Below are 12,167 nucleotides of genomic sequence, written 5' to 3' on the forward strand. Positions count from 1 at the left end.
GGCAGCTATAGCAAGATACTTTATGTACATTAGCAGTAGGCTTGCTTGGGTTGTTGGATCGTGAGGATGCAAAGTGTAGCTTATGTTTTTCATTCTACTCCTAAAAATGTCAACACCTTTTACCCAAAGGCTTACTGTAAAAAATACGTCACCCCATATCATATGAATATGCCCGACTTTTGCGTGTTTTAGTATATGAGACTTAGGAAGTAATGTAACTTAACCCGTAGCCCATGTCAGCCACAAAGTTAAAATAAAGACCAATTCAAACTGTCCTTAATAAAAAATAAATAGTATAATGTAGACAGCAGTATTCAAAGAGTGAATCTTAAGTTCACCACCAATTGCCAGAAGCTCACCATTTGATAGATATAACATACAACTGAACTTTATTAGGACACTTTGATAAAATTTAAATTTCAGGTGAAATCATCCACTTAAGGCTCTGTCTCACAAGAATACTGACCAATTGTTGGTGTTTTGCTCGGAATCTCCAGAAAGGGTTTCAAGCTACTGTAGCTACCAGTTATGTGTCTTTATTTTTATTCTACATCATTCCTTGCAATAAATGAAAAAACAAAGTCAGGCATACTTTTTCATATTCAGTGTTTCAATTTACAGTCTAAACTTAATTATACATTTTGGATAAAATCTTTTTTACTCATAATAATCTGGCTCAGTAAAACAGACTGCATCCTCTCAGTATGTGAGAATATGTTTTTGTTCTGTATCCAGCTATATGGTAAGCTTATCTCTTAGCTGTCAGGGAATGGGTGAAATAAAGTGTCTTTTTAAATGTACAGTCTGAAAATTATCCATGGGGCAGATTTATGGAAATTTGAACGGGATAATCCTAAAGGATTAACACAATTGAATTGAAATAGTCAAGGACTTTTTGGGACAGATTTACTAAAGGGCGAAGCGGCTAGCGCTAGAGATATTTCAGCAGAATCCCATGTAGTTGACAATTTGCTAGCGAACGGGACCGTCGCTAGCATTCATTCGCATTCTATCGCCAGGCGACTTTTTGCTCTGGTAAACGGTAGTTTCTCCGCAAATTCAGTAAGATGCGAATTTTACTGAACGTTACCTCTTTCACCAGAGTTGACTTTGCCACCTCACCAGAAGAATTGCTAAAATGAAGCTACATCTTCCTCAATCTTATGTCAATGACATTATATCCTGTCTGCCGGAAATGCATTAAAGTTGTAAAAACTCTGGCGACTTTTCCTTTTTTTAAGCAGGATTGCCTTTTTATTCAGGTTCCTTGGACATTTGTAAATTAAGTTTCGCTAGACAGAAGTGATCGCTACTGTAGTTTCACTTTGAAATACTTGCACTCCCGAAGTAACTCTAGTGAAAAGTCGCCAGCGTTCGGCACCCAGGACGCAACTTCTCATTTTAGTAAATTTTCGCCTGGAGAAGTGAAGTGTGCGAAGCGTTCGCTAGCGACAATTCACTCTTTAGTAAATCTGTCCCTTTGGCTGGTCCTGATTCAGCAGAATTGATTGAGCACACAAGCATGAGCTCAGGGCAGCACTTCACTTACAATAAAGACATAAAATATTTTTAATGTTGAAACAAATGTATGTATAATTTTTAAAAAAAACTGAATTATACTGTTTGAAAACTTACCTATTGTTGAAAGTGATTACATATCTACAGTATGTCTCGAATGTGGAGACCAAAGTACTTACTGAACAGGAAGAATTTATACCTTACCTTTATACCATGTCATGTTCTCGGAGGTACTACTGTATCTGCTGGTATTGCTAATGAATTGTATGCATATTTTTATGGAGATTAAAAAAAAATAAATCAGTAAACACTTTATCAACATACTTTGGATTATCGGGAAGACTCGTCGCATTTTTCCTGACGAATATGCCATCACATTACAACACACACACATATTTCTAATTGGAGGAAAATGTTACTGCTACTGTATTCCACAATTGTGATAGCCTTTAAACCACTGAATTCAAACAGTCAAGAAGAACCTTGTCACCTGGCCATTAAAGTTTAACTTACGATTAGGGATGGGCGAATTTGACCCGTTTCGCTTCGCCAAAAATTCACCGCCAACGAAATGTCGCAGACGCCAATTAAAGTCTATGGGCGTAAAAAATTTTTTGTTGCGCGGCGAAATTGTTTTGACGCACATCTTTTTTTTTTTTTGACGCACGCCGCCATACAAGTCTATGGGCGTCATTTTTTCGGTGAAAAAATTCGCCCATCCCTACTTACGATGAACCATATACAGTCCAGGACCACATCTCGATTACACCTTCAGAAGGTAGCCACTTCTGATGAGCTCTGCCCATTAACTACTAAGCCCAGATCTTAAACTCGTTCCTCCTCGCCTAAGATCTTGCCCTTCTTCCAAATGGTAAGTGGAATCTTGTAAAGCCCTTTGTCCTTTGTTAGCAGTTTGACATGGTGGTAAGAGTAAGAGTTGATGGAAGTAGGGTTTTCATCTGACTTTTTCCAAAGGCTTCATATCTGTTGTTTGTCAAGCTGCCCCCAAATAAATGAGAATTATTCGTTGTAATGTCCATCTTACTAGAATTGCTATAAGGATAGTCGTTAATTGCTTCCACTTTTAACCCATCCCACCCCACCCCACCTGTACTTTTGGTAGACCTGCTTGTCTAGGCCTAAATTGGATTCATATCCAATATTTTATTTATGAACTCCAAGTTATGTAAAATGTTTAATTTAGTAGACCAGACTACTTCCCAAACATAATCTGGGCATAGTGTTTATGCTGCTGCCATAGCTCCCACGTACTCCTGAAATGTTTTTAACTGGGAGATAATGTCAAATGTCAAAACCAAGTAAATGCTTTACTCCAATATACATATGTAGTTCATTAACACAAAATGGTTTAAAAGCCTAATTAAAGGTGGAGAAATTGTCTGTTGATAACTCCTGCACCACCCCAAATTAATCACAATTTAGGGAGTTATTTATCAAGTGTTAGAGTTTTTTATACCTCAAATGAACGCGGAACTAGAAAGGTATCTTACTTCGAATCCCACAACCTGAAAACGATAATTGATCAAGTTTTCAGCAAAAAAAACCCTCAAATGGCTAGAATCATTCAAGTTTTCAGGCAAAACCTTCCAAAAAAACCCCTCAAACATCAAGCAGGCTGTTAACCTCTTCAAATGGTCCAACAGACCTCTGCCATTGACATAACCTCGACAGGTTTTAGGTGGTGTATTTTCAGATTCTAGCTATTTAAAGGGTCAGGGTTTAATAAATCTCAAATATTCTTTATTTTTTTTAAACTCAATCGATTCAAGTTTTTTTGTAAACCAAAAATGTGAATTAGGACCATTTTTTTCCAGCCTATCACCCCATACCTCTACTGCTAATACTGATAGGAATTCAAGTAATACTTTAGCTCCATTCAAGCTTACCACCATTCTTTAGGCCTTGGTTTCATTCCAAAATTGCAACTCTGTGTTATCTGGAATGAGGATTGCCAACAGAAGTGACCCTTCCATGTTTTCAGGAAATGCTATAAAAACCTGAGATCTTTTTTTATAGGATGGAATCCAAATGAATGAATGAGGTTTAGAATTCCCTGATGTTGGTGCTGCCATTCTTTTACTGAATACTTTCTCCATGGGCATGGCCCTCGTGGCAAAGTTGGGATGACCAATAATAGACTCCAACTGCTGTTGCATTCAAGTGTATTGTGCCAGTTTTTCCTTATGCAGCATCTCCATGGCTACTCTGTCAATCTTTATGGTCATAAGGTTTTTCCTAGGCTAGGGGGATTTAAAACTTGTTTGCTAGCCATGCAAAGGTGTTATTAATTCCTCACAGTGCTGTGAATTACTGGGCCCCAAAAATAGAAGCCCAAAAATAGAAAATCATCTAAATAGTGCATAGCTAGGTCTCTTTCCTCACTACCCATTCAATAAAAGATTTTAAGGTTTCAAAATATAATTAGCAGCCCATGGGTAGGTATTCATCTACCCATGCTTGAGAAAGGGGTGTGACCCGGAAACGTTTCATTTCGCAATAAACACGCAAGGCAGCTTGCTTGCATTGACCCTGTGTGCCTTTGGATTCTTTCTGCTAAGACTCGTATCGTTCTACTAATTAGCAGAGGGTGTGCGGGAGCCAAAGTTGAATTACTAGGTATTCATCGGACACATAATAAAAATCAAAATGGAATCAGAACCACTGTGTATGTATGAGTAGCAGATTCAAATGATGCATGTGAAACAGAATAGAGTTCCTTGTCAATACCATTTTTTTATGGATTGACAAGGATCAGGATAGGATAAATGATGAATCTGAAAATAAGAATTTTACTCTGTATTAGGGACTAAAACCAGTGGGGATAATCGGAGGTCTGGAATAGCTGATTCAAAGAATGGGCCCTGGAGTCTGCCTGGTGCTATGACTTCAGAAAATCTTGTCTCACTACAAGTGATCCACAGCCAGCTTCTGTTTGGTGACCCTTCATTTGGTTTGAGTAAGAGGTTAGCCAGTGTAACATGTCTTGAACCATCAGTAAAGCCTTCACCTCTGGCCACAGAGTTTCTGGGGTCTTCTTTCTTTGGTGGATCAGCAAACTTTCTGATGCAGTGAAAAGCATCAGAAAATAACATATCAGTTAGTATGGTATTAATTTTCCCGTGCCATCATTTTACAAGAGGAATTTACTAAAGCAATTATTATGGGTTAAATAAAATCTAACAAAATTATCTGCAAGAGAAAATTATTTTTTTTATTTTGTAACAAGCTGATTTGCTTTTCAAACATTTGTCCAAATTCTGCTTCTGATGTCGACTTGACATCCAAATGGTAGTGCTTCAGAAAGGTTGAAAAAGAACTCCATGTTGCCGCTCTACATATTTCATCAGGTGAAATATTTGCCTTAATAGCCATGAAGTACTTACAGCTCTAGTGGAGGATGCATTAATCCCCATTGACATCTGTATTCTTTTTCAAGCATAAGCCTTCTGTATGCTCGTAATGATCCACCTACTTATGGTAGAAACTGCCGTGGCTTGACCCTTCCTAAAGCTGAACATAGATGCAAAGATTTCGAAATGTACGGAGATCGGTCGTTTGGTCGATCGGACAGGTTTGAAAATTTCTGTCGGCTGCCGACAATATCTCTGCGTGTATTGCAGATCGTACGATTTTCAATGGGAGACTGTCACTAGCTTTGCCTATCATACGATTGCTGTCAGGGGCAGAATATCGGCTGATCTGTTCTTTAACTACTTTATTTCGTCGGAATGGTAAGACTTTGATCTGAATGGTTAGTGGCAGGTCGGGAAATGGGAAAGTCCATTCGTATATTGATTCGTACGATCGGATCTTTGCGTCTGTGGCCAGCTTTACTCCTGAAAGAATCACAAATAACTGCTGTGATTTTCTACATCTATCCAACTAAACAGACAAACACCTGACTAGATCAAGTTTACTCCACTTTAGATCAGATTGTGGCTCTGGAAAAAAGTTTGGCAATACAATGTCTCTATCAAGTTGAAAAGGAGTAACCACCTTTGGCAGAAAAGTTGGATTGGTTCTAAATATGACTAATTTGAAAACTGTATAAGGCTGTTGTGCTGACAGAGCCTGCAACTTACTAACTAGCTTAGCTGATGTCAATGCTGTATTAATACAGTTTTGTAAGTCAGTATTTTATCTAACACCTCCTGCAAAGGCTTAAAAATGTTGCTCTGTTAAAGCCCCTAATACCAAAGGTAAATTCCAGGAAGGAGAAATATTCTTTGCTGGAAGTCTGATTCTTAATACAACTGCCATAAATTGCACCATAGCGAGCTCTTGAGACCTATGACAGCCTGAGGCGTTTGCCCAGACCTTTTTGCAAAAAATCCCAAATTTCTGTAATAGTAAATTTATTCACTTGAATTCCAATCTCTTCCAGATGTCATACACACCTTCCAAGTCTTTTGGTATGACTTGTCAGTAGATGTCTTCCTTGAACTCATCATGGTATTATTGTAATTACTGGTTTTGATAAACCTGCATCTCTCAATCTTTGCCTTTCAATAGCCAAGCCTTGAGGGCTAGCATGTGCACATGGCCAATCTGGAATCACAACTATCACGTCTGCTCAATCTTATGTTGTATTTTTTAGAACGCAGGGATAATCTTGTGATTATCTCTTAATGGTCTTGTGCAGTGGAAAAGTCGATATTTCTGGAATTTTTAACTCTTCTCTCACTGCCTTAATTAATTGCTCCACAATCAAATGTTCAGAATTCCCACAATTCCTCTTCAGATAATTCCCCTGCTGAGGTTTTTCTTAATGGAGACTCATCTCTGGAAAATATCTCCCTCTTAGTAACACTCTTTTGCATTTGTCTTGAAGTACCTGGCACTGCAACTTTCTCAATGCGTTGAGCATCTGCCTCTTTAATCCAGGACATAATGTCATTTGGATCCACTGTTGACTCTCCTGCCATCTTTTTAGAGCATGATTGGTAGTATTTTGAATGACTTGTTGGAGGATTGTTACAGGCAGCACATCTTGATCTCTCCTTAACTCTCATTGGGGAAGTCCGAAAAATCAAATCTTCAAAAATCCCCGCCTGCGACATTACAAATGGCAACTTCCGGGTTGAAATTTTATAGACACACCTGCGTGCCCCGCCCCTTTCATTGCATCATCAGCGGGGAGGGGTGGGTCTATAAAAGGAACCTGGAAGTTGGGTGTGGGTGGAGGGCGGGCCGGTATATATATATATATATATATATATATATATATATATATATATATATATATATATACTCGAGAAGAATGCTGCTGCACACCAGGATTTATTGTGAAAAAAAAGTTAGTACTTTATTTGATCGCTGTTTCAGTTCTCACCATGGACCTTTATCAAGATACATCAATAGACAAGTGAAAATAATTTATAGATTCATCCACCACCAAACCACGCCCCTATTGCAGGTGTGTGAATTAGTCAAAAAGTGAACCTTCAATCAACAGGTATGTGATCTCCAAAAAAAATTGGTCTCATGGTTTGCTTAGCACAATTTTTTTTATACCAAACTAGCAGTTTTAGTTCTATGTTTTGAACAATTTTGGATCACTTTTCTTAAGTCCTACTAACCTCATTAAAGCCCCTTTTACTTCCTTATTTCTTAAACTATAAATAAGTGGGTTTAAAAACGGTGTTACAGCTACAAAGAGCAGCGAAAATACCTGATCAAATCCTTCTGAATGTTCTGAGGGTGGCCTCATATACATGCACATTGCAGCCCCATAGAAAATGACAAGAACAGTGAAGTGCGAAGAGCAGGTGGAGAAGGCTTTTCTTCTACCAGTTTTTGACTTAATGCTCAGAATGATCTTTATTATTTTGATGTAGGATGTTAAACTTAGTATAAATGGTAGGAGTCCTAGTATAATTGCCTCGGCATAGATAATGATGAGAAACTTTATGTCGGGGCAGGATATTTTCTGCAGGGCTTTAATATCACAGAAGAAGTGCTGTATTTTATTTGACTGACACAGAGTTAAACGGGATGCTGCAAGAGTCAGAGTTAATGAGTTCAAACACCCAGATATCCAGTTGGCAATTAAAAGCATGACACATGATTTATTAGTCATGATAGAGTTATAGTGTAAGGGGTGGGAAATGGCAATATAACGATCGTAGGCCATGGTTGGCAGCAAGGTATCTTCAGTGCTTGCTGCAAATATGAAGAAGAACAATTGGCTGAAGCATTGCGTGATGGACATGGATGTGTTCCCAGAAAGCAAAATATCCATCAGTTTTGATAGGGTGGCAGTGGTGAAAATGATGTCAACTGTGGAAAGGTTGCAAAGAAAGAAGTACATAGGGGTATGCAATTGAGCGTCCATAAATGTGACCATAATTAAAACAATGTTCCCAAGTACCCCGATCAAGTAGATCAAGAAAAATACTAGAAAAAGAAGAGGCCGTCTCTCTGGATTGTTGGAGAATGCCAAAATATGGAAGTCTTCGAAATATGTTTTGTTTTGCAACATTGTTTTATACAGTGAAAACATTCTTTTGAATGAATCAATGTACATTAACAAAAAGGAAATAAAGAAATTAAAAAGTACCATGAAACTGTATTTATGGAACACATATCAAGACCTGGATAATAATATCTAATATGGCAATGAGAGTATGTAACTATATGCCCACTATGTTGTCTATTACACTTAACATTCCTGAATAGCTGCTTTCCCTACACAATCTCCACAAAGAATAAACCAAATGCAAAATAAATAAGGTTAGCGCTGTTCTGTATATGAATCACATATCCCTTTAAAAATAAACCAATTCCATGTTTATTTTGCACTATTAGGGTTTATTCAATGCAGATTAAACTAAATTAGATGTATTTAAAACTTTCCACAACTCTGCCTTGGTTAAATATATCATATTAAACTCACAAGGCAATATCCGTTCCATCTACCCTTAATCATCTCTCATATACTAATGATGTTATGAGGCTATTACTGTAAACTAAACAACGGGTATGCCTTGCAATTACAAGTTTTTTAAAAAAAATAACAGACCTTCAAGATTGTGTTCACCCAAATATTTTAGATTCAACAATCATGAATGAAATCGGTAGCTTTTCTCCTGGCTGGGATAAGAAATTAACTTAAAGAGAGCTCTGCCCCACCATTACTGCCAATCTCAGTTTCCTTGATGCCTTCTTGTGATGTTGCAGAAGAAGCAATACTTCAGTACTCCTGGTTGCAAAGGTGAAAAAGTGATTTATTTAGGTCATATATAGGCAATGTTTCAGGCCTTATATTGCACTTTATCAAGCCTCCCTGGTGATACATGTGATGTTGCATTCATATGACTGAATCTATGGGAACAGAGCACTCCTATCTCAACCACGCTCTATGTCCTTGGTTTCCTTCACTTTTTTCTTCTCTTTATCATTTTTATTTTGATGCTTTCTTAGTGGGAACTAAGATTAGTGTTATTTTTTCTACCTTTTTCTGAGGTACTACACTTCTCAAATTGATATATTCAACACACTATTTCTGTATTATTCTCGTAAGACTCTTCATTTGAAATGTGAAATTTAATCCAGAAAATAAAACAAATTTCTGTCTCACTCCTATTCTGTAACATATTCTTTTCAAATACACCTTTAAATTGCAAACAACGTTTTGATAATTTTTGCATGACTCAAATCAGTACAATACACATGTAAGAAACATGAAACAATTTCACGTTAACATATTTCACAGTTAAAAGTGAATGAGACAATAGGGGAAATTAAATATCACTTTCAATGAAATTAGCAAAACAATGTGATTTGTGATCATTTCATAAATCCCTGGGAAAGTTACCTTTTCAGAAGTTTTTTCATTTTAGAGCTTTCTATTTCATAGTGCAAATACACCCGATAAATAATATTTTACTGCATAGATTGAAATAATGACCTGCCATCACTTTGGCTTGTTGACAACTGACAAATATAATATTATACTTTATATACCAACAAAATATATTGCGATATTGATGCGTTACCCATGTTTTATTTCTGTAATGTTTTATTAAATTGAAAATGAGAACATAAATAGTCTAGAGAGGAGGAGAACATGTCTTTTTGTAAATACTCCATTTGCCCTTGGAAAGAAAATCTGCTTCTCTGTTTACTTAAATGTGAAAACAAACTTACCTTCCTATTCTAGGTAACAGCCCTTGCCAGTTAAATAAACTGGGGATGAAGCTCCCCTGTGTTAGTGCAGTTCTTGCTTTCTGTAAAAGGAATATGCTTATGTGAGGTTGCTTTTATACAGTAGTGTGCATTCCTTTGAGATATGTCAGTATTCTGCATGGAATGAAATCTTTGGGGACAAATTAAACAATATGGTAATTGTAGAGAATAATGGATCCGTTACTTCCAAATTTCTTTTTGTATTTATTTTATAGTAGTATGTATTTGCTGACTGTTTTATGGGTTTTCATGAATAATTATTTAAAAGTACATAATGATTGCATTACCTTTAGAAAACTCAGTTCAACTCAGTACAAAACAATAAAATTGTTAGTGCCCGGTCTAACCCACACTGTAGCGTTGACCAGTTGTTTTTTTAACAGTTTTTGGACTAACCTACACTCTGGAGTTGACCAGCTACTACAAACGATAAACAACCATTATATCACATTCAAACGTCCAGCTCTCAAATTTAACAAAAATTGAGTGCCATATTTTGGCCAAAATATGTAAGCTTGTGTGCCATGTCTTGGTCATTTACTGTGAGTTCGCTTTGTTTTGTTTATATATTGTAGCTGAATATTGCTTCAATCTGCACATTGTCTCAGAAATTGTATATGTTTTAGACTAAACATGCTAAAAGTTAATTTAAAAATAAACTAACTCTTTGGGGCAAATTCACTAAAGCGCAAATCGCCTAACATTAGCGCAAATTCGCCAGCGTCATGTCATTTCGTTAATTCTCCAATTTAGTAACGGGCGCTGGCTTAAATTCGCTAGCGAAGTGGACCTACTCTAGCGCTACTTCGCACCTTTACGCCAGGCGAAGTTGCGCTTTGGCGAAGGGTCAATGTAACTACACTAATTCACTAACTTGCGCATTATACTGAACGTTACCTCTTGCGCCAGACTTGCCTTCGCCACCTCAGACCAGACGAAATACAATAGAGTAGATAGGGATTGCTTCAAAAATAGTTGAAATTTTTTCTAAGTCCCAAAAAAACGCTGGCGTTTTTTCCTTTTTTAAGGGTGATAGGCTGAAAAAGATCGTAAATTATATTTGGGGGTACCCTCCTTCCCGCCTACATTTCCTAACATATGGCACCTTAACTATACAGTAGGCACATGTGTAGGGCAAAATAACAACTCTATTTTATTTTATGAAGGTTTCCCAGGCTTGTGTAGTGTAATGTATTTGCTGCTACATATACGTCCATTCAAGTTTAACTTGGCGCCGTATGCAAATTAGGCATCGCTAGCGTAACTTCGCTTTGCTTGACGAATTAACGCTTGCGTAAATTCGCTACCGTACGCCTCCCTAAGCGCAACTTCTGATTTTAGTGAATTAGCGGCGCCCTGGCGAAAATTTGCCTGACAAAGTGCGGTGAAGGAGTCGCTAGCGCATTTTCGCTGCTTAGTGAATTTGCCCCTTTATGTATTCTATCTTTATTTGCCAATGTTCTAGCATTACATTTTGCTCAGTTACAATAATTTTAAGATGTCGCCCTGTGTTAGCCATTGAAAAAAATGCAGAAAATTTAAAGTTTGGTGATAACTTTTATTGGCTAACTGAACAAGTAAAAAATACAAACTTTTGGAGCACTCAGGACCCTTAATATTTTCTACGTGTCATAGCATCCTAAATGGCAACTATGCTTTTAAAACTCAAAACCATGTCACAAGTCATGACTACTGTAGATAGTCTTGTTGGGAATTAAGCTTCCCTATATGCTCTTAGCTAAGGCTAACCAAACAAGCATGTGTTTCCTTTTCAAAACAGTCCAAAAAAACATATTAAAATATCCAAATAAAAAAAGCATGAACAGAAAATGCGAATACATCTAAAAATTTAAAAATGGTCCAATAGGATCAGAGAAGCTCCCATTGACTTCTATCGGACCTTGATAACTTTTACCTGGCAAAGTTTTGTATTAGAGGTTTTCGTGGTGGTTTCTACACTAAGGGGGTTATTTATTAAAGTCAGAATGCCAAAAACTCAAAAAAAATAGTTTTTTTTACTTTAGAATCCAAATTTTTAGTGGAAAAAAAAACCTCAAATTTTTCATGATTTATTATACCGAGAGGATAGAAAAAGTCAGAATCAGAAAATTCTGCATCTAAAACCTGCTGAGGTTGTGTGTCAATTGGAAGTTTCTGTGGTCTGCACTGGAATTAGCCCAAAAATCCAACTATTTCTGACTTTTCGGGCAAACATAAGAAAATTGGAGCTTTTTTTTTCCGGAAAAAAGCCCGGAAAAATCGCATGATTTGGATTTTAGCTAGAATTTTTGTGCTTGTCCCTGATCCGATAAAATCAAATTTTTTTAAATAATAAATAAGGTGCAATTGTGGATTCTAGTTTGGTCAGCTGTTTTTGATGAAAACAGTCAGGTAAATTTGGATTTTGATAAATAAGGCCCTTAATCAATTTAAATTTTTTA

The 12,167-nt window shown here is 36.9% G+C and overlaps 1 protein-coding gene across 1 annotated transcript; it reads right to left on the reverse strand.

Annotated features, from left to right (window-relative positions):
• Nucleotides 1–7,072: 7,072 nt before the first annotated feature.
• LOC121401264 (olfactory receptor 1-like) lies at nt 7,073–8,069 on the reverse strand. The gene has a single exon (XM_041585609.1). The coding sequence runs from the start codon at nt 8,063–8,065 to the stop codon at nt 7,073–7,075; it is 993 nt and encodes a 330-aa protein (XP_041441543.1). The 5' UTR covers nt 8,066–8,069.
• Nucleotides 8,070–12,167: the final 4,098 nt, after the last annotated feature.

The sequence above is a fragment of the Xenopus laevis genome, chromosome 3L (assembly GCF_017654675.1).
Source record: "Xenopus laevis strain J_2021 chromosome 3L, Xenopus_laevis_v10.1, whole genome shotgun sequence".
NCBI lineage: Eukaryota > Metazoa > Chordata > Amphibia > Anura > Pipidae > Xenopus > Xenopus laevis.

Coding starts and splice junctions, on each gene's coding strand:
- LOC121401264 (XM_041585609.1), bottom strand. CDS start 8,065: ATGTACATTGATTCATTCAAAAGAATGTTTTCACTGTATAAAACAATG.